The 22,498-nt window shown below is 48.5% G+C and overlaps 2 protein-coding genes across 7 annotated transcripts; one reads left to right on the forward strand and one right to left on the reverse strand.

Annotated features, from left to right (window-relative positions):
* The first annotated feature begins 332 nt into the window (after window positions 1-332).
* Window positions 333-22,449, forward strand: Tmem86a (transmembrane protein 86A). Of its 6 annotated transcripts, none has more exons than XR_012435904.1 (5): window positions 333-518; window positions 2,527-2,791; window positions 3,153-3,693; window positions 13,476-13,534; window positions 20,252-22,449. XR_012435904.1 is itself a non-coding variant. In XM_020180187.2 (3 exons), the coding sequence occupies exons 1-3, from the start codon at window positions 498-500 to the stop codon at window positions 3,587-3,589; spliced, it is 723 nt and encodes a 240-aa protein (XP_020035776.1). In that variant the 5' UTR covers window positions 333-497; the 3' UTR covers window positions 3,590-4,710. The 6 variants fall into 6 exon arrangements, 1 of the variants encoding a protein (XP_020035776.1); XR_012435910.1 differs by having other exon boundaries at window positions 13,476-13,530; XR_012435916.1 differs by lacking the exon at window positions 20,252-22,449 and adding an exon at window positions 9,350-9,390 and having other exon boundaries at window positions 13,476-17,082.
* On the reverse strand, window positions 6,209-22,498 carry Igsf22 (immunoglobulin superfamily member 22). The gene is given in 35 exon segments (XM_074042822.1): window positions 6,209-6,310; window positions 6,587-6,648; window positions 7,992-8,171; window positions 8,174-8,319; window positions 9,116-9,194; window positions 9,197-9,338; window positions 9,340-9,413; window positions 10,328-10,553; window positions 10,677-10,731; window positions 10,733-10,763; window positions 11,204-11,227; window positions 11,230-11,305; window positions 11,308-11,339; window positions 11,342-11,491; window positions 12,093-12,206; window positions 12,209-12,220; window positions 12,605-12,657; window positions 12,659-12,733; window positions 12,959-12,998; window positions 13,698-13,769; window positions 13,772-14,016; window positions 15,046-15,328; window positions 15,461-15,604; window positions 15,687-15,884; window positions 16,195-16,296; window positions 16,513-16,675; window positions 17,189-17,272; window positions 17,962-18,298; window positions 18,455-18,521; window positions 18,602-18,663; window positions 18,665-18,689; window positions 19,894-20,007; window positions 20,192-20,316; window positions 20,865-20,867; window positions 22,386-22,498. Coding segments are annotated over 35 exon segments (3,810 nt in total).

Below are 22,498 nucleotides of genomic sequence, written 5' to 3' on the forward strand. Positions count from 1 at the left end.
TTTCTGCGTAGACTGTATGGGTGAAGGCTGAAGGAATCTTAATTTGTCTTTGCTTTTTGTTCCCGAGCTGGGATAAAATGTTTTTAAGTGTCCAGGGCAAAGATGTGTTTGTCTCTGAGTCAAGCTCATTCCTTAGCCATGCCCTGGGGGTCACGGTCACGTTCCGGGATGCCTTGGCACGCCTTCCGGAGGGGTGGGGCCTCGGGGCCCCACCTCCCGCCCTAGGGAAAACCTCATTTCTCAGGGCAGAAACCCAGGGAGTCGGGCCGGCGCCTCCTGTCGGGCCCCGCCCACCCCAAGCTCCGGCCCGCTCATTGGCGGAGTGTGTGGTGACGTCACGGGGTTCACAGACAGAACTCCGAGCGCTCGGCGCGCTGGAGGTTTTGTACTTCGCCTCGGCTTTGTTACGTCGTCGTCTGCTCACCTGGCGGCCGGTGCGTTCTGGCAGCTGCAGTGCGGAGCGGCTGCTGACCGCCGCCTCCTCCGCCGCTGCCGCCATGGTGTCCCCGGTTACTGTGGTGAGTGAGCGAGCCTGCGGCCGGAGCCCACCGGCCTGGCGACTGACTGCAGCAGGCCAGGCTGCTGGGGGCCGAGGACAGACACTAGTCCCGTGGTGGCCAGTGTCCCCCGGCGGGGGCCGGTAGTTGTCACGGTCCCCGCTCCCCAGACCCTCACCGCCCCGCCTCCGCGCGTCCCCGGTCCGCCTGCGAGAGGGAAGAAAACATAGGGCACGTGACTCGGAAGCGTGACAGTGTTGATCTGTGTGTGTCTGGCTCGGGTCCGCAGGGTCGTGGCCTGGGGGAGTGACTGTAGCGGTCGGGGGGTCCTGTGGAGGCGTGGGAGAGGGCGGGGGGCCGGAAAGGTGACAGGGACCTCTTAAGAATCCCTTCCCAAGTTGGTTTCCTCCTCTTCTTCATCTTATTAACAAGTCGGGGATTCAGGAGGGGACTCCCCTGAGTCTAGGGGGAGGATGGATCATTCTCTATTGACATTTCGTCCTTTTCAGACTTTCTCAACTACAACCTTTAAAGTCTTGTCTCCCCACCCTTTTTCAAGTGCTGGATTCTCTATGACTGTCATAGTTTTCCCACCTACTACCAGTTTCTCCTAGAAAATAAAGGGCTGGGAGGACGTGATGCTTCTGAGGGCTGGCAGGAGGATGTTGTGGAGCTGGACATCCCCCTCTCTTCTTTTCTGACCATGCCCTCACCATGACCAGCCTTAATAGGGGCGTTTCCATGGGAAGGGACCGTTGTCTCTGCCTCTTGCTGTCACCTCTGGCAGAACAAGAACCCTGGACCCACCCATCTGCTTCTTCCTAACCGCACCCCCCCCCCCTTGGTATATGATGGTCTGGAAGTCTGAGTGTGCCTGCAGAGACCTGTGCTGGACAGCTTGCCCAGCCAGAGACACCAGCACTTTGGCAAAGTGTGGGTTTACAGGAAACCCCAACTGCTTCACATAGCCCTCAGAAACTCAGAACTAGCCGGCCAAGGAAAGGAGCTTTAGGGGATCACAGACACAGAACATCTGCATCAGTCCCCTCCCCCTGCTTGGACTGTGCATACAGTGGCCTTGAGTACAACCTTTCTTTAGCCACCCTCCCCCCTAATCCGGCTGAGACCAAGTCAGCTGCTCTGACTTCCCCCTCTCAGTTCCCCATCTCCTCCCAGCCTGTCTGCTGGCTGCAGATCAGAAGCTGGGACAAGAAGCCCTCCCCACCCCCCTTCCTGCCTCTTTCTGGTGTGCCTCAAGTTGCTCTTGTTCTCTGGGAACTGAGACTGACTGACACACACCCCTTCCCTCAGTCCCTGAAAAGTGTTTCAGGGACAGTTTTCTTGCTTCCAACTCAGGTCTGTAGCTCTACCAGCATGCTTAGTACCTCTCCTTGTCCTTGATGCCACCTTTAGTCGAAGGCTGGTGGAGTAGAGGCTGAGTAGCAGACTGGCCTAGGAGGAGAGAGTCTGTGGGGATGGAGGTCGTGTCACTCTTACGTTCCTGGCACCCACCTGGTGTTGCCAGGGCCCTAAGCCTGTGTCCTGGCCCATTGCTGAGGTTCATATGTTGGCCAGTCAGGATGTCTATGTGGTTTCCCACTGACTTCACTCCTCATCCAAACAGGTGGGAGCTGATGCTGGCAGACAAAGGGGCTAAAAGGGCCCTAGGGAGGAAAAAGAAGGAGGCAGAAAGGGAAAAGCATTGGGCTGCTGAAGGGGACAAAATCCTAAGGAGTATATAGTGGGTAACCATTCTGGCTCAGCCCAAGGGCCAAGAGTGGAGAAGACTAGCAAGAACAATGGAGCCCTTTCCCCTCCTAATAAATTGAGCCACTGGATGATGGATGACAGATTTATTCACACCCGGCTGGCTGGTTGGGGGAGGACAGGTTGGGTTTCTCTGGGTCAGTTCTCCCAGTTAGGGTGGTGTAGGGGTGGTTTGGGGTTATGGGCTCAGGGGAGGGTGCTGTGCACGAGCCCTCATATGGACTTCTGAGCTTCCAAGCCCTCTCTCTCTTGTGTCTTCTAGGTGAAGAGTGAGGGACCCAAATTGGTACCCTTCTTCAAGGCTACGTGCGTGTATTTTGTGCTCTGGTTGCCGTCATCCAGCCCATCATGGGTCAGCGCCCTTATCAAGTGCCTGCCTATCTTCTGCCTCTGGCTCTTCCTTCTGGCCCATGGCCTTGGATTCCTGCTGGCCCACCCCAGTGCCACTCTCATCTTTGTGGGGCTCGTCTTCTCTGCTGTAGGTGATGCCTTCCTCATCTGGCAGGACCAGGGCTACTTTGTGCACGGTCAGTAATACAGTGATCATAATAACTGGGAGGAGGGGTCCTGGGGCTAGGGAAGAGAGGGTCATGGGAGGGGGCAGGGATTTGGAAGAGGGAAGTATTGAACAGGGATTTGGAATGTTTCTGAGGCCAGGGACTATGGGGTCCTCGTTTGAAGTATGACCTTACAGGTGATCTAGTGATCAGTCACAGAGTTCTTCCAGGGAGTTCGCATGTGGGGGTGAGCTTTACCTTTATGGATGTTCCCACCCCTGTTACTCCAAAACAAAGCAGCTATGTTGTCCCCAACTCCTCCCTTGCTCCCAGTAGTCATTAGTCACCAGTGTACCTTCAGCATCCCTTATCATAACCCTCTCACTCCCAGGTCTGCTGATGTTTGCTGTCACACACATGCTCTACGCCTCAGCCTTTGGCATGCGGCCACTGGCTCTCCGGACAGGTCTGGTGATGGGAGTGCTCTCAGGCCTGTGCTATGCCCTCCTTTATCCAGGCCTCTCAGGTGCCTTCACCTACCTGGTGGGGGTCTATGTGGCCCTCATCAGTTTCATGGGCTGGCGAGCTGTGGCAGGGCTGCAGCTGGTTGGGGCAGCCTGGCGCTGGACTGAGCTGGCGGCTAGCTGTGGTGCACTGCTTTTTATCATCTCAGACCTGACCATCGCTCTCAACAAGTTCTGCTTTCCTGTGCCCTACTCTCGGGCACTCATCATGTCCACCTACTATGCTGCTCAGATGCTCATCGCCCTGTCAGCTGTCGAGAGTCGTGAGCCAGTGGAAGACTATAGACTGAACAAGGCCAACTGAGGGGCAAGGGTTTGCTTGCCTCTCTCTCCTGGGGCTGGGGTCCAGACCCTAGGAACCTGCAGGAATTGAATCAGGATGGCTGCAGTGCCAGCCTGGGATAGCAGGTACCTCTTGGGGAACTGACAAGTTTGAGGAGGGGGTATGCAGGAGAAGGATTCCCTAGCAAAGCTTGTGGTCCAGGACAATACCAAGAGTTCAAAGAGGCAGCCTCATGCCCCTTGCTGGAGCCAGAAGTAGAGATTTCCCCACTTCTATCCCATCAGGACTGTCAAAGTCCCCTGGAGAGTGATGGTGCTCAGCTTCTTGACTCCTCCCCTCTGTTTCTCTACTGGGTGGAAGAGTCACTGTATCTCTGTGCCTAGGACCACTGGCAATTCTGGGTTCCTCTACTCCCACCCTTTATGTTCTGCACAGAGTTGAGGAAAAGGGGAAAAAAATCTGTTGAGATGACCAAGGAAGGGCCAGGACTTGAAGCCCCTTTCACAGGCTCCTAGTTGGGAAGATTGGATGAGGGTAGAGACTTCTTTTACCTTGTCTGACCTTGTTACTTGAACAGTCTCAGTCTTTAAGTGGTGAGTGGGAAGATGAAGGGGTATCTGTCTAGGGTAAACATTAGAGGGAACTTCTTGGTCTGGGAATTTGGGGGTAGCAAGGATTAAAATTGGCCTTATCTCTCTTACTGGCTAGCTCAGAGCTCAGGCCCCCACACCACCACCCTCAGACTTTGTCCCTAGAGCTAGGGTGAACAATGCCAAAGAAAGGGGCCAGCCTGTGTGTGTGTGTGTGTGTGTGTGTGTGTGTGTGTATGTATGTATGCGTATGTGTGTGTTTGTATGTGTGTATAGTCTGTCTCCTAGCCTGCCTATGTCTTTTTCTACCATATGTCTTTGTCCTGCTATCTGTAAAAGACTCAGAGGGAGAGGGTCTCAGAGAACTGCCTGAGTCTGGCTTAGAGAGCTGGGACCTCTCCCCTCAACACACCAACAATGCTTTCCTCCCTGAGGGGGTTCCAATGACATTCTGGGGTCTAAGACTGAAGGTACATTCAGTGCAAGGGGAGCAAGGATGGGGCAACTCCATCCTGTACTGCCTATGTGAAAATAAAATAAAATAAAACCAAGGACCATTGGCTTTCCCACTTGTCTGCCTGTGTGGCATATGCCTGTCCTGGACAGGGTAGGGGCATGATGCCAAACACCCTGGCTGTCCTTATGGTCTGGGTCACAGTCTTGGCTAGTGCAACCTGGCGTCAAGCTGGTTCCCTGGCTCTACTAACACTGCTGATTTTAGTGGGTCTCACTTCCCTGATCACATAAGTGTGTGTGCGAAGTTGTACTCCAGGAGAATGAGGGATGGGCGGTATTTTGCCCATTTGTCCCTATTTTTCCTTGATGCATAGATGCTCTGCAAACCTTTTTTTTTTGTTATTGGTGGGGGGGAACTGGGGTTTGAACTCAGGGCTTGGCACTTGCAAAGCAGGTGCTCTACCACTTGAATCACATTTTCAGTTTTGTGGCCTTCAACCTTAGTGACCCTTGGCTACCCTAGTCTTCTGCTGCTGCCTACCTCCTACTATCCATTTCCCAGACCTGTGGCCTACACCAAAATGATGCAGACTTCCCTTTAAGTATCTCCTCCTAAGACCTTGGACACTGAGCTTAGTTGAAGCAACTGGGAGGAGTGGGATTAGATTGACTGATTCATACTCTAGACATGAATCCCTGGCAGAGTAATCCCTGGCCACTCTACTCCAGGAACATTTGCATTTTAACAGACAAGGATCTAACCTGAAGTTGAAAGAGAAGTCTCAGATAGTGGTGAATATGCCATTTGTAGAGTTGCTGTACACTTTTTGGGAATTCTATGTAGGAAATTCAAGTCTCATGTATGTTGAGTGAGTCAATGACTTTTCAAAAAAATTTTGAAAAGTGTGCACGTGGGATCAACCTAAGACCTTGCACATGCTAAGAATGTGTTGTACCATTGAGTTATATTCCTAGCCCCAAACCAGGGTTTTACAGAGATCCCTCATGGTGGGGGGTAGCAAAGGAATAAGAAGAGGAGGAAGGCTCAAAGATCCTCTATCCTTATTTCAAGTCCAGTAGTTTAAAACATATTTTTTGGTGGTACTGGTGTTTGAACTCAGGGTTTCATGCTTTCTAGGCAGGCACTCTATCACTTGAGTTACTCTGCCAGCCCTTTTTTGTGTTGGGTATTTTCTTTTTTTTTTTTTTTGATCTCTTGCATTATACAAATTTTTTTTCTTTTATTATTCATATGTGCATACAAGGCTTGGTTCATTTCTCCCCCCTGCCCCACCCCCTCCCTTACCACCCACTCCGCCCCCTCCGCATGTGTTGGGTATTTTCAAGATGGGGTCTTGCATACTATTTGCCCAGGCTGGTTCCAAACCATGATCCTCCTAATTTCTGCTAGGATTACAGGCATGAGTCACTGATGCCCGGGCTAGAATTTTCTTTTAAGGAAGGATTCCATTGCAAAACATACTTGAAACCATTAAGCTGGATGTCCAGTCCCTCTATCTCTGATAGTAGAATCCCAGAACACTGAAGGGGCAAAGTCCTGATCCTTTCAAACCTCAGAATGCTGAACATAGACCTATCTGGCGTGAAGAAATGGAGGGAGCAGGATGTGGAGAAGGTTGAAATCATCAAGACTTGCCTCCGTGCTCTGAGGGGTTGTGGGGAGGGTACAGTGTGGCTGTGGAGGAGGGAAAGGCAAGTCACAGGGTTACTCCCTTGTGGGTAGGTTTGGAGATTCCTATACCTGTTATCCCCATGGTCACTGTTCTACTCTACTTTCAGGAACAGTTGGGTGAGCTCAGTGAATTTTATTGTTTTATCCTTTGACAGAATGTTTACAATGACACAATCAGAGGGCAGACTGGGCTTCCTACCTTGGGGCCCATGCAGAGAATAGGCCAAGAAGCCCCACATCACAACACCCTCCTGATGCCAGGGCTGGTCTAGAGCTCACATAAGGTGATTTCTTCTGTAGATTCCCAGTGATTGATACTAGGATTGACTTGTCATCTTTGTCTGAAAGACCAAAGCAGATATTCATTAGTGTTAATGAGGCTGGAGCCAGAAAAACATCAAACTGCTGGACTTAAAATTATTACAGAGGAACCAGGGACTGACCCCTGAGACCCTTAATCCTGGGTTGGTTGTGTGTGGGGGTCAAAAGCTACCATTTATTCAATATTGATTTACCAGGCATTGTGCCAGGCACTTCCATGTATGAGTTCATGTGTGCCTCACAGTCCCAATAGGTGAGAAAACAGGCACAGAAAGGTAGTTTGCCATAGTTACATGGATGGTCACTGATAATGTCAGGGCTCTGGGTCCATATGCTTACAACTAGGGACAAATTGTCAGGGATCTCTCTGGCTGTGGAGTGAAAGCTTGAGAGTTCCCTTGGTGCCTTCCTGGCCTAGATCTGTTACACAGTTTGGCAGCCACTTGGGAGGCATCATCTCAGTGCCAGACACTTAGTTGAGCACTTGAGAGACAGGGTAATAGGACGTGGTCCTGTCTCCAAGGAAAGGCATCTGTAATTGGATATAAAAAGGTCTGTAACCATGGAGACCATAACAATGAAGCAACACCACCAGAGAGAGTTGAGGGGTGACAGGATGAAGCTGGAGGGGTAGAGAAACAGGGATTTTATCATGAGGGTCAGGGGAAAGTGAAGGAATTTAAATAAGATGGAGGACGGCAGGTTGGCTTTGCATTTAAAGGGTTCACACTTCTACCTGTGCAGCTATGAAGACAGTAGACTGTGGAAAGGAATGAAATATCTTCCTCTACGCGCACATACACGAACACAAACAAGGCATGCATATGCAAGAAGGGTCCCCTGCATTTGCCTCCCATCTGTTTTTATCCTAGACCAGTAGTTTTCAATCTTAGTTGTACATCAGAGTCACCTGCAAAATTTTGGCAGCACTGGGGTCTGAACTGAGGGACTCATGCTTGCTAGGCAGTTGCTCTACTACTTGAGTGCCCCAAATTTTGTAAATGTACAAATTTCTTCTAGAACCCTGCCAGAGAGATTTTGATTGGCATGTTTGGTTTAAGCCTGATGACCAGTATCTTTTTTAAAGGTAGATCTAGGCCCACCTAGGGTTGCAAACCATAGCGTATCAGGAGATCATAAACTCTTTCACATCTGCAGGGTCTGGGAACATAACAAATGACATTGAGAGGATGGGACATTGATAAGAACTAGGAATATTTGCACCACTTGATGGCAGAGTAAATAAAAAATGGTGCCAGCCAAACAAAGAGAGCTGATTAATAGCCCACATGACCGCCGTTTTGTGTCCCTTTCCTGGACAGGATGTGTACCTCCCCCAGGCCAGCCTTGGCAGAACCCTCACCATAGCCTGGGAGCATGCAGCTACTGCTGTCCTTGCCCAGCTCATTCTCCACCAACATGCTGAACTTGAGATTGACCTTTAGGGTGCAGGTGGGGATGAGGAGGGTTCACACGCCACTGGTAGAGTTGGACTAGAACTTGATGTTGGCTGTGATGTTGATGTCAACCCTATAGAGCGTCACGTGGGCTGTGGGTTCCTGAGGAAGGTGCAGGTCATGGTGCAGTCCTGGCCACAGAGCACTGTGTGTGGCTTGAGTGGAGTCAGGAAGTGTGCATGATACCAGTTCTTCTGCTAGTAGGACTTCAGCTTAATGCTCAGGTCCTCAACTGCCTGGGTAGGATGGAGCAGGCTATGAGAGAGCCCCATGGTCCCCTCATGCCACCCATGTCTTAGAGTTTGAAAGGCACCCAGGAGATTCAGCTTAATACACAAGACCTGGGCCAGATTATCAGTCACCAGCAACTCTGGGGGCTCCAACATTATATTGGTACATAGGGACTTTTCTGAAACCCCTCTTCCTCTTAACCCTGCTAGCCACTCCAGGGTTTCACAGCGTGAGCCAAGTTCACAGGTTTTTATACTTTCCTAGAGCCTAGGGCCTAGGAATCTTTCCAGAGTTAACTTCTCAGACCTTGGTGTTTGTAGCTATTTATCCTGGCCTTTAACTCTCCCTCCAGACTTCCCTATGCCAGTTGAGTTTCTAGGGTCTTCATTTAGCTCCTCATTTTCAGTTTTCTTATGCCATTTCTACCCTTAACCCCTGCCCTCCAGAGTTCCCAGGCTTCATTCTGGCTCCCAGGGCAGAGTCCCTTCCCAGCTGTTAGTTTCTTCCTTCAAAGGAGATGGAAGTCTATTCTGTAATACTCCTTCCATCCCTTCCTGTCCCTCTATATCATCTTGGCCCTTAAGGGCACCTCCCCACCTCCATGTCAGTCTCACCCCTCAAAGCACCCTAAAATGTAGTCTCTTCTAAGGTTTCTTCAACATCTATATCCCCAGCATCCTGGATGTTAACTATTTCAGTGGTGCTTTGAGTTTATCTCAACTTTTAAGTACCTTTTTGTGACCCTTATGTCATCTCCACTATCAGGGCTTCCAGGCATAACCCAAAGTATTAAGTCCCCTGGTCCTTATTGATGAGCCAGGTATCCTTGGAATCCAGTGGGTCATTGTCACTGATTTCATTGCCAGTCACCACTCTGTGAAGTATTTCCAGTCAGGGAGCATCCCTGTCACCGTGTACTTGTTGCTGAAGACACGCTTGGCTGCTGTGAAGGTGGGGCTGCTTGATTCCCCCTTTAAGATGACATAGTGGGCATCACTATCCTCCTGCACATCTGAGCTGTGTTTCATTTCAGGTCAGAGCCACTGTGTTGGGGACCTCTTCAAACAGCTGCAGGTTTGTAGGGGGATGGGGGAAATCTGGAACAGTTGGAAGATCTGTCAGTCACCCTGGGGCCTGACGTATTGTGTGCTCACCATAGCCACCTGCTAAGCCCAATTCATGTCTGTAATCCTAGCTACTCAGGAGGCAGAGATCAGGAGGATGGTCAGTTTGAAACCAGTCTAAAAATAGTTTGAGAGACCCTATCTTGAAAAATCCCATCCCCCAAAAGGACTGGCAGAGTGGCTCAGGCAGTAAGAACACCAGTCCCTGAGTTCAAACCCTATTGTGGCCAAGAAAAAAATAAAGAAGATTGGAATTAGGGCACTTCCCTTCTTTGAGTCTCAGGCAGCAGATATCCTGGAGTTAGAGAGCCTGTTTCTAAAGTGTCACTTTGCCATTTAGAAGCCCTGTGACCTTGGGCAAGTCACATGAGACCCATTTTCTCATTCATAAATTGAGGACTAACAATGACTGTTTCATAGGAATAATGAATAAAATGGCCAGTATGTAGTTACTAGTCAATAAAAGTTCCTTTTTTCCCCTGGGGGTTTAGGGCTTTGTAATAAAGCCTCCAGTGCTCTCTAAGAGGTCACTCCAATTTTTAATGGATTTATCTCTCTCCCTCCTGCCTCTCACCCCATTCTCTACTTTCCCTGGGATTGTACTCTGTTTATTTCCCAAAGTTCACCAGATAAGGCCTCAGAAACTGAAACAAGGGCTGTGTTCTATAGTTCAATGCCTTCAGGGCTCAGGCCTTTGAGAAAGAGAGGGAAACAATCCCTCCCCTCCCATCCCAAGCAAAGGCTGATAAAGCCTTGTTTTGTGGTGTCAAAGAAGGCTTCATTCACCTAAGGCACATCTATTGGAAAGTGTGCTTAAGTTATTAAGCAGCAGCGGGGAGCTACATTTTGGAAGAAAACCTCTGGATTCCTCTTCCTGCTGTCTGTACCTGACACATGCACATAAATATCATAGTGTGCCTCTCCAAACTCATTCTGGAGCAATATTCAGTACAATCCTGAGTCAGGGCACTTGGTGCTATTGATGAGGAACTGGGAGTAGTTTTTGCCCTTGGTGATAGTTTCTTGGCCTTTGGTGGTGATGCCAGGTCACATTGGGTGGTAACAGGAGATGGCACCATCTGTCACTAGATGGTATTTGGGGGAAAGCCCTCCCTCATTGTCAAGGAGTCTCCTGCTAGGCTCTAGTGCCAGGTATCTGGCCAGCGGCAGAGTCCGAGGTAGACAACAGTCATCTTGGTTATGCAGACAGCATAGAAGGGCTAAGGTTGAACTCACTGAGAAGTCTGCATGGATACAGAGCGCTGTCTCAGCATGCACCAACATGTGACTCTAACTAGGCACTGAGGTCAAATTTGGCAGCAGCTGAGATGGAAGACATACAGGTAAGGGAATGGACCTCTCTTTCAAGCAGACTTAGTTTTAAGCCTCTCCTCTAAAGCCTTTCTCAACTGCTCCTCTTTAATGGACCCACTACAGACATCTTATCTAGCTGCATGCTACACTCTGAAGCAGTTGTTTTCTCATCTATCTCTTTCTCCTGGTATGTAAGATCCTGGAAGGCAGGTCCTTTGTCTTGTTCTTGTTTGGTTCTATATCCCCAATACCTCCCTTGGAACACAGCAGGTTTTTGTTTCCCATCAAGGAAGTTCCTGGGTGTTATACCTAGCTGTCCAGCACAAGTATGAATAACTTTTTCTTGTTCATAGCTTCACACAATTTTCTCCTGTGGGATGAGGCCCCAGAAGAAACGTTTGGATCTAAGATGTTGGGCCCGAATCTCCCAGCCTGCTCTGTAATCTCACCTGGTGGTGGCATGACTCCTTTAACTCCATAGGCTCCCTGACCCCAGCCTTATTCCCAGCCTGGATACAGAAGAAATATTTCTGCTGCTTGGTGACCCCCCTACCCTCACTGTGTGGCAGGTGCCTGAGATGGGATCTTGGTACACTTGAACCACTCCCTGCTGTCTTCAGCCTGCATCTCAATATATTCAGAGAGTGGATCTCCCTCTGCAGGCTCCTGCTGGTCCAGGGAGATGCTGGAGTTAGAGGAATCAGACACATGCAGGCTGTGCAATAGGCCTGGGGGTTCTGGGAGAAACAGACATCCAGTCAGTGTTGAAACTTATCCCACTCAATTCTGTGTCCCACTTTGCACACTCAACACTCTTGAATCCTTTCACTATTACCTCCAACTCCTACAGCTAATACCTTCAATATCCAACCTCACATACTTAACCTCCAAATTTAATTATTTTACTAACTCAACCTTTTCATCCTTAAAGTCAATACCCTTCAAATTCAAGATACCCTGTACATTCAAACCTTATCTAATTTAACCATCTCCACCACATCTCTTTATAGGCAGTGGGTCCACCTTATCTCCTAAACTCAAGACTTTCCCAACCATCTACCCAACATCCCCACTCAGTCTTCAACATGCCTCTACTACTTGCCTAACCACAAATACTCGAAGATTGATAACATTTTTTTCCCTCCCTGCCTCCTTGCTCTCCCTGATGCTTAATCTTTATTTGTAGGCTTTTTCTTGTGTATGAATCCTGTCCCTCAATGAGGCTGGCAGTTTCCAGAGGGTGGAGACTTTCCTTTCTGTCAGACTTTCCCAAGGAAGAAATTCTCTTCACTTCTAATGGGCTAATATTGTGTTGGGGCCTGGCAGCCCTGTACTCACTAGTAGGATCCTTGGCCACCGCTGAACTGGTTGGCATACTGGGATGTCCAGGGCCTGCCTTATTCACAGCTATAACTTGGAATTTGTATTCTGTGTCCTCCAGGAGACCATCACAGCACACTTGGTGCCTGATATGGGAAGATGAGGGGTGAGAGATCATGGAAGAGTCAGGGGATGTTGTTAAAATCCCAAAGAGTTGAGGGAGGCCAGGTGCTGGTGGCTCATGCCTGTAATCCTAGCTATTTGGGAGTCTGAGATTGGAAGGATTGCAGTTTGAGGCCAATCCAGGAAAATAGTTCCTGGGACTGGATCGCTAATATAACCAGAGCAAAGTGGACTGGAGGTGAGGATCAAGTGGTAGAGCATCTGCTTTGCAAGCATGAAACCCTGAGTTTAAATCCTAGTCCCATCAAAAAAAAAGTTGGAGGAGGGAGAATGTTCAGAAGTAGCAAAGGGGCCACTCAGCAAGAATTCCTTTGATCCCTCCTGGGCTTCTGCCCATAGGACCTTACCTTGGATGGGGTCCTTGTTGATTGGTACCCTCAAGTTACTGCCTTTCATTCTTCACAATGTAGCCAAGCACTGGAGCTCCCCCATCTTGGGTAGGAGCATTTCATGTAATGGTCACAGTTTCTTTCGTTTTTCTTTTTTTGCAGTACTGAGTTTTGAACTCAGGTCCAGGTGTAGGCCCCCTCCAGCCACTCCACCAGCCCTTTTTTGTGATAGGATTTTTCGAGATGGGGTCTTCACAGAGTGTTTGCCCAGCTGCCTTTGAACTGCGATCTTCCTGATCTCTGCCTCCTGAGTAGCTATGATTAGAGGTGTGAGTCACTGGCACCTGGGGAATGGTCACAGTTTCTTCAGTCATGAGAGTCACTTGAGGCTGGGAGACAAGACCAAGGGGTTCTGGGGTGGGGTGGGGTGGGGAAGACATAGAGAGGGCAAAAGTTAGGATGGAAATATGTAGACAGTTCCCTTTCCCATGTTGACCTTTTCCCCTGCCTAAAAAATCCCCTTAAACCAGTGATTGCACTCAAGCGGTAGTAAGAGGAAACCTACCATCAACAATTAGTATCTGTTTCCAAATATCTTAATTCAGTTGGCCTGGGGTAGAGGGCAGACATTAGCATTTATTAAAGACCCTATGTGATTCTAATGTGTAGCCAAAATTGAGGATCACTGACTTAAACCTTCCAACCCTGTGACTCTCAATGCTCAATCTTTTGTGTTGACACACTGAGACATGGAAATCCACTGGGAGGGTGTAATAAGTAATTAGCAATCATAATTCAAATGTAAATATTATCAAAGGTTTTCTATGGAAAAAATGAGAGCGGTTGCAAGGTTATCTCTAAAGTAACATCATGCTCCCTTGGATTCTAGGATGATTTCTGGAATGGAGAAAGAAGTGGAATTAGTTCCCTGGAATTGTGCATATGTAGGTATGCCCATGGGGGTGTGTTGTGCATGTGATCTGACTGGAAAATATTTGAGAATTCCTGCCTGCAATGAGCCTGTGGAATCCCCTGCAGAGCAGCATTCATTACTGGCTAAAGGCCCCCATCCTTGCCGCTGACTGTTCCCCTGAGCACCAGATAATCTCACTGACTGTGGGAGTTTCCACAAACACTTCATTTGTCTTCAGTGGGTCGCTCACACCTTCTGAATTGACTGCAGGATATGGAACTGGTAGGCTTCCTCCTCTTCCACCTGGTTGGTGGAGAAATTGGTGACTTTGCCATCCACTTCTATCTTAATCCAGGGCTTCTTGCCAACTGCCCTCTGTTCCACTATGAACTGTGTCACAGGATGCCTGCCATTGTCCTTTGGGGCTTTCCACTTCATGCGTACACAATTACCACAGAGCTCCAGGAACTCTACTTGGCCCTGTGGAGGCTTGGGACAGTCTGGGGACAGAGAATAGCTTCACAATGGGGCAAAGGATTAGAAGGACCTCACTCAGTCACTTACCAGAGGTCTGGCCAGATAGGGCATAGCTGAATTCTGAGCTTTTTGGATCCCTTTCTCTTTCCTGTGTCCATCATCTCTCCTTCTAAGACTTGCCCAGAGAGTTTGATCATTCCCTGCTGAGCCTCTTGCCTGCTTAGGAACAGCTGAACAGTACCCCCCTAGGAGTTCCTGCTTTAGGTGGGCCCCCTGTCCCCTACCAGACATATTTTCTCCTTCACCTCAGCTTCCAAAACTTCAGTGCTTTCTGGTATCAGTCTACCTTATGTCACAATTGCTTGTCTGTCAGTTTTATCCTCTTTGGGTTAAAGGACTGCTGGGGATACCTCATCTCTGTGTCTCCAATGTTGAAACCATGGAGGATGTGCTCATTCATGTTGCTGAAGTGAGTTAAAAATCAAATCGTTCTACTCCACAGGTTGGTGGAAACACAGGTGGAGGAGGTACTGATTGTGTGTGTGAGATATTGACTATAAATTCACTAAAGCCAGCTCCTCAATGTTCATACCAATCCCAAGCCCCATTTCCACCCCTACTCCAGCTTATCCCCAACATTCTTCCTCCCACCTCACTCCATTTTAATTCCTACCTCGGTGATCTTTCAACCAGCCTCACCTCCGTTCCAAAATCCCAACTCTTTTTCACTTCATTTCCTCTTTACCTCCAACTGTGTCCTCATTGTCCAGCTGATAATGATACTTAAGTAATGCATTGGAAGGTCTATTATGTTCTGTACTATGTTATGTACTTGAAAATCACTGGAAAAAAAATCACCCTGTTCCTGATGGGAAACAGGCTTACAGAGGTTCATTTGACTAAGGCTACTTAAGAAATTAGGAAATGGGTTTTTGGCTTCAAGTCAACATTCCAATCCCATTCCCAGTTCAAACTCCAGCTCTGTCTGGGGCCTTCTCCCAAGTTGCCAGCCACACTGAGCACTGGGCAGCAGGTGCCCTCAGATAGCCCTGCCTGGCCTTGCCCTCACCCAGCTGTGTGTGAGGTGTGAGTGTGGTCATTCTTGAGCTTGAGCAGGACCAGGCTGCTGTTTTCATGCACACAGTTTGAAATGGTGAGCAATGCCTGATCTTCTTTGCGCTCCATGGACACACGTTCCTCCTCCATTACCTCTATCCCATCCCTGTACTATGTCACTTTGGGCAGCAGCCTTGCTTGGAAGGGCACCTTGATGTGGGTTCTGTGGCATATGTATATGGTCACAGGGTGCACCACTAGTTTCTCAAGGATTGCTGGGTCAGTGGTAGGAGGCTCTGCAGGGGAGGGCATCAGAGAAGGCTGGCTCACCAGGGATGGAGAAGGAGTTGGTGGGAAAGGGGGAGGGGCTATGAGCACGTGGGCTGGCCAGGAGTGGTTGATCTTTGTTTACCTTGAGTGGACTGTACCTGCAATGAACACCGAGGCTTTGCTTCCTGTGCTCTTGGCTGGGAATGTGTGCTTGCCCTCATGCTTTGCACCCATATTGGGGAAGATGAGCTTACACACCGCACCCTGCTTCACGATCTGCACACCAGGTAAGTCCGTGATCTGGAGGCAGATGAGCAGGTGTGAATGCAAGTGTGGGCCAGGTTGACCTCCTTCTTCCCCTTCACAGGCCCCTGCCTCAGATCTCCTGGCCATCCTTTAGTCACATGCCCTCCACCTTCTCATCGTTCAGCATTACACATAACTCAGCTGAACTCCCAGTAGCTAAGTGCATATCAGACACCCCATTCTTCATAGTGGCCAGATATTCTGGGGAGAAAGAAGGGCTGGGATTGGGTGGATGTTGAGGTGGAATGGTTGGTGTCATGGTCATGGGAGCAGTCAAGGGTATTGTGTTAATAAAAATTATTTACGATAAGCAGATAATTTGGCAATGGTCAGTAGGTGATTTCCAGATGGTCATTCGGGGGGACTGGAGCAAGTAGGTGGAGGCTGGTATTGGGGAAAAACCAGTGGCTCGGGACATGGCAGTCAGGAATACTGCGATAGTTAATGGGGAGCTGATTAGTGGAGGATGGTCAGCTGGGACTTAGCATGCTCTGATGAAGAGGGAAATAGATGGTGGAGATGCAGGTGGTTGGTAGAGTTGGAATGTTTAGTTGCAGTTATGCCTGTGTGGGATACTAAGAGTTACTGAGGCCGAGGGTAGTCAGGGTCAGTGGGGAATGGTTGTAACTAGTTGGAGAGTAGGGGGTAGTCAGGATCCAGAAGTTTGGGATGATCAGAGTTGCAGAGTCTGGAAATAAGAGATAAAGTCAGGGAAATTGGGATAGAAAATGGGAGATGGAGGATGATCATTGCTAAGGTATGGGAGATCTGACATGGTCAGAATTTGGGGAGATATGGTTGGTCAGAGTGGGTGGATACAGGTTGGTTATGGTTCGGTGGAGTCTTGGAGCCAGGAGAGGGGCATATCAGTATACAATGTAGGGAACACTGCCAACATTCATACCCAGCACTGTGAGCTGCTCACTCATCTGATTATCACCCACCATAAGGCTGTAGATGTCGGCATCACTCATGTTTCCATTGGTAATAACCAGCATGCTTTTGGTGCCTATCTGTTCCACATCATACTTGCCCATAGAGTACTGGGTCCTCAGTGGCCCAGTATCCTGTCTTATGGAACAGGTAGAAAAGCTGATCAAGGGGTTTAACAAGAGATTTCTGGATCTCCACATTCCACAAAGCCAGCCTGAGCTGGAGGATGCATGTCCATCTCTCAAAATATCCCCAGAAGCCCCTGTAATCTCTCTAGCCTCATCACCCATCTTCATGGGATACAGGATCCCTGTCACCCCTCGAGGCCCAAACTCTTTATGTATATGAATTCATTACAAGTTTTCTCCTAGAGGCACAAGTCTTCAGTGATCTTCAGGACTATTTAAACTAGTCTTTCAGTTTAAAAAGTGAGTAGACTGAGGTATAGAAAGAGGAAAGGACTGTTTCAGTTCAAAAGCAAAGTAGTGGAATAGCTAAAATAAAGCCCAGTTCTCAGCCTCTTTCAACTATTCCAAGAGGGATGGAAGAGAAGTCATGACTATGGATAATGAGAGAGTCTGAGAAGGGAGATGGTGCAGAGAAGACATGGTATTTCCAGGGCAGGGCCTACCTTCGTATTCCCCCACCTTGATCCATATCATCTTGATATTGAGATTTTTCAGCTCCATGATGCAGTCAAAAACTACTATGGTGTCAATCTTGGTCTCTGTCTTCCAGGGCCTTCATAATCCAGATGATGTTATTGTTTTAACAAAATGTCACGTGTCAGAGGCATCTGGGACCTGCCTAGACTGTGTCCACAATCCTGGACAACACCCCTAAGGGATGGGAGAAATGACTAGGTTTGTTAAATGACACACCCCCACCCTGTCCCCAAGTCCATTGATCAACTGGAAGACTTAGGAGAAAAGGAATAAGAAAAGAACCACTATTCATAAAACAGTGATTATGTATTGAGACTCATTACACAGATACTATAATTTCGGTGTTGATACTTAATATGAGGTGGCTGAGTCAATGAATGAATGACTACAGAAAAACAAATGAAAGAGGAAGTATAATTTTCATTTTTCAGGTGAGGAAACTGATACTCATAGAGATGTCCAACCTCACACAGCTAGTAAGACAGTGGAACTGGGATTTGAGCCCAAGTGTTTTTGACTCCACAGTCCATGCAAGTACATTAGGGAGAGGGGAAGGGAGGAGACATAGAAGGAAGGTGACTAGAGCTTCCCTCCTGCTCTTGCAATGGGTGGTATGCCTCCGAATGTGTGTGCAAAGCAGAGGACTCATATTAGCACTTTTGGTGTCTGCAGGCCACTGCCCCCTTCTGGGCGCTGACTTCCACTGCCACTTTTTTCTTCAAGCCGTTGAGCTTCTTTTATTTATTTATTTACTTTTTGCGGTACTTGAGTTTGAACTCAGGGCCTACACCTTGAGCCAGTCCACCAGCCCTTTTTTCGTGATGGGTTTTTTTGAGATAGGGTCTTGTGGACCTATTTGCCCTGGCTGGCTTTGAACCATGATCCCCCTGATCTCTGCCTCCTGAGTAGCTAGGATTATAGGTGTGAGCCATCAGTGGCTGGATGCCTTCGAGCTTCTTGATCATTCCCTGGAAGTTGGTGAAACCATACTCCACACAGACCTTTTCAAAGTCCTTCTTGGGCACCTTGGACAAAATCTCTAGCATTTCTTTCTCATCTGTCACCTTCTGCTTCTTGGGGATAGAGGGAGCCCTGAGAGGAGGGACCAACCTGTGCTCAGTGCCTCCCCAAAAATAGAGTGAGCCTCTTTCAACCTTAAGATACCTCTCCTCACTCCATGGACTCTTAGAATTCAGGGCCCTGTAGAAAAGCATTTGAAAGGCTCCATCCTGGGTGGGGAGACAGCACCCTGGGCAGGGAGCCTCCTATTCTTATCTCTTCTTCAACATCTTCTTGAAATCTATTTTTTCTTGATCTGAGGATAGAGAGGGACACAGTCAGACAGAGGGAGTCTGTTTCCTAAGAGAGATGGCCAGGAGGAGGGGGCTTGCTCATTCTCTGTCACCAGCAAGGATATGGTTTAGATTGTACCTGCATGGTTATTGCTTGCAATGTCAGTCATCTGAGGTCAGTGGTTCCAGCTGAATTAGAGTTATGACATTAGTGGGGGACGGAGGGGGAACCACATAGACTTTTCTGTGAGATGGGGAAAGAGAGATTTTTTTGGGGGTGGCATGAGGCTGAGTGCTGGGTGTATGTGTGGAGGACCAGGCAGCATCTCTGATTAGGAGGTACTAGGTAGTAACCAGCGTGAGTATGCAGGTTTATAGACTGATTCCATGGCAATAACATTGTCTGCTTCCCTGACTTCTCTGACCCCACTTTGGCTACGGGCTCCTAGAGGGCAGGGACTTTCTGAATTGTAATTCTTATCTGCAGTCTCTGGCACTGGGATGAATATTTTTTCATTTAACCCAATTTATTCCTTTGTACCAGGCACCAGGTTGAGCAACAGCGGAAATAGGGGTAAATGACTCTGCATGGAACTTCAAGCTTGGTGGGCTCTGGGAAGCCAGCCTTCTCAGAAAATGCTTGCTAAATGAGTGCTCTTGTAAGGGGTGACAAGTAGGGGGACTCTGGGGTAGCTTCTGTGTAGTCTGAGGGTCCAGGGATGGGGCCATGGGGGAAGGAACAACTTCTGTCTGTGGGGGAGAGGGGAAACCTTTGTCTTTAGCAATGGGAAGTAGGGGCAGGACCTGAGTAATTATAGGGATGGAGTAATTATAGGCCTAGCTCTCCCAGAAACCCATCCCTCCCTTTTCTCAAAAAGGGCTGAAGCAAGAGATTACAGTTGGGCACTAGCCCTCAAGAGGTAACCCAGAAGCTGGTTAAACCTAAGCATGATGGGCCCTTGATAAGAAGACTCTTCTGTAGGGCCTAGGACCCCTGACCCTCACTTCTACTCTATGACCAGTCCTTCCTTTAATCCCAGTGAAATCCCAGTTCAGCCTCTCTCTACCTAGTATGGTCCTATCCTAGACAGGCGCCCTGCTTTGGTCTTGTGGTCCCCTTTGGCTGTTGCCTTCTGGGCTCATCCCTACCCTTTCATTTGGCCCAGTCTCTGCTTTCTCCTGAATTGGCCCCAGCAAGTTGCCTTGCCACCGCTCCCCTCCAATTTTGGTTCCCTGTTGGCCTCTCCTATCCTGCCGTGCTTCTGGGACAATGACCACCGCCCCGCCCCGTTTCAGGTCGCAGTGTGGCTCTCTTGTTGTGAGTGTGCTGGCAGTCTGCCCCGGTCCCGGCCTCGCGCGGTCTCGGTTACTGGATCTCGGGATCTGACCGCCCCTTCAGCATGCGCTCCTAGTTAATGGTGGTGTAGAATATCTTGCCGGGCTCCCTCTGCCAGGAGAGGGTGGGTTTGTGGTTATCCTGCACCCGGGCTCTGAACACAGCTTTATCCCCTGCGGTGGGCACAGGACACATTTTCACCCTTTAGCCTGCAGGCTGGACGCTCTGTCTGCTCCCTGCTTCGCAGGGGCTGGGGCCCTTGGCTTGGCTCTGCCAGTGTCTATGTATGGGCGACATTGGGGTAGGGACTGGGGAAGAGAGGCACCGGGGGGCCGAGGGAGACTCGGGTTGCGAAACACCCTCTGGCGGTGATCCGCTGAGGTTTCTCCATGAACTCAGGGACGCTCTTGCCCGCAGGGATGTTGGAACTCCGGGTCACCAAGCTGAAGAACTCCACCGTGCTTGAGGACTTCCTGTCACCACTTCCTTTGTGAATCAAGCGAGAAGTCAGAATGGGCTCCAGTTGGGAGCGAGGCTCGAGACTGGAGGGGTCATCTTTGCTTGAGAGGATGGTGGAGCATAGACTCAACGAGTTGAGGAAGGACCTTGAGTTGGTCATCATGCTATGTCAAGTTTCCGCCACTAGGGGACACCAACTCCTTCCTACCCCACAATGGTCAATCACTGGCCAGTCATTGTTTTATTTTTTTTAACTAAAAAGGAGACTTCCCTTTGGGGATTTTCTGTCTCTTGGGATTCTCTCCTGGAAGGCCCCCAGTAACATTAAGATGGGCCAGGCTTGCTTCTGCTTTGGAGGTCTGTAGCTTAGCTGAGCTCTGTTCTAGATCTTCTCCTTGCCATTCTGTGGATTCAGCGTTCCTTGCCTTGGAAAAGGTAATTCTTGGGTGAGGGACAGGACACGTTCCCACTTTAGTGGGGTTATACATTGGAATCTCCTTATCTGAAAGAGCACATTACTTTTTTGGGAGGTTCTGGGGATCAAACCCAGGACCTTACATGCTAAATATACACACTTATCACTGAGCTATACCCTTGCCCTCAAGAGCATATTAAATGTGGTAAATATAATTTCATATTAAAGAAAAATATAAACATATAAACTACATAAAATCTTCCTGGTTGGTGAGTTATTAAAAATTATAATGGGTTTGATCCATGGAGCACTTTCCTTATGTCATGAACTGGGCTAGGCACATATTGGAGATTATCTCATTTAATCCTCACAGTTATCCCAGTGAAGCAGATGATTTTATTATCTCCAATAACCTGTGGGACTGAGATAAAACAGTGTTAAGAAGCCTCCATGGCCTGCTTTTAAGTGGTGACCAAAGGTCTCAAATAGGCACTGTATAGGCTGTACCTGATCCAAATATGTCTTTTTTTTTATACCTTCACAATATATAAGCAAAAAAAAAGTAGGCCTATATCTAAAAAAGGAAGGATCTAACATAAACATTCAGATTGTTGTATTTTTAGTGCTGGACTTGTATTCTCATATGGCAACAATCAATGGGAAGTGAATTGTGGCTGTCCCTTTAGATGGGATATCCTCTCCAGTTTACCCCCACTAATTTCCCCACATTCACATTCCCTGCCTAGACTTGTTGGTCAGTGTTTTTCAACTCTAGATGCACATTAGAATCCTTGGAGAGCTTAAAAAAATTCCTGATTTAATGGTCTGGGGTGAGACTTAGATTTTGCCATTTTTTACACTCCCACCCCTGACTCCCTACACTAAGATGCCTCTAATGTTCAGGTGGGGGTAAGAATCACTGCTACAAATCACTTAAGTTTGTAACTTCTGGTCTAGATCACAGATTTTGAGTCCTGGCTGTTCCATTTGACTCACTGGCCAGGAGCGGTTGGTATAGTGTTTATTTGGTGGCTTGTATACAGAGGACTTTGAGGGACTGTATCCTTCTGGGACCTTGAAGGAGAGGCAATGACAGTGAGGACAGATGTTCAATATGCTGGCCCCTGGCCATCTTTTAATCACTTTCCACAAGACATGACTAAAACAGTATGCTCTGTTTTGAGACTTTTTCTCAGCTTTCCCTTGGATCTTCCCTCCACAAAATCTAGCCTCCAAGGATTAAGAGCCTGGGAGCTTAGGTCACTTGTTTCTGTGTTCATCCTGTCTCCACTGATGGCCAAGTTACCCATTTCTTAAGTGGAGCAGAATCAACATTAGTCATTGTAGATGAGGTGACTATCTTCCTACCTTCCTGCATACCTGAACTCCAGGCATTCTCTTTGCCTCTGGCTCTGAACACCTTAAACAGTTAAGAGTTTATCAATGCTTCACACCCATCCATGTGATTGGTTTTTCTTAATGTTTTCCTGGAGATCTGATCTGAGTAAACATCCAGCTGTGTGAAGTGTTATCAAGCTCTAGATTAGAAGTACAGGAGGTGGTTACTGTTGGTATTACGGACTCCTGAGGGGCCCAGTAGTGACAAAGACTGGAGACCATCAGAAGTTGGTTTTGAGGAAGGAAGGCATCTCTTTCCCACTCCTTCATCCACTCCACTTGCCTCCCACGATCTTGGTTGTCTGGGAGAAGGTCTGCATGTGGGTGGCGGAGCTGGAAAACTCCATGGACACAAGCTCCTCTACCATATGCTGGTGGTGAGTGGTAGTCAT

Source organism: Castor canadensis, chromosome 1 (genome assembly GCF_047511655.1).
Source record: "Castor canadensis chromosome 1, mCasCan1.hap1v2, whole genome shotgun sequence".
Classification (NCBI taxonomy): domain Eukaryota; kingdom Metazoa; phylum Chordata; class Mammalia; order Rodentia; family Castoridae; genus Castor; species Castor canadensis.

Bases quoted from the DNA above. Each gene is read 5' to 3' on its own strand.
- Tmem86a (XM_020180187.2), top strand. From the start codon at position 498: ATGGTGTCCCCGGTTACTGTG. The intron at 519-2,526 runs GTGAGTGAGCGA...TGTGTCTTCTAG, and splicing joins TGGTGTCCCCGGTTACTGTG to GTGAAGAGTGAGGGACCCAA. The intron at 2,792-3,152 runs GTCAGTAATACA...TCTCACTCCCAG, and splicing joins CCAGGGCTACTTTGTGCACG to GTCTGCTGATGTTTGCTGTC.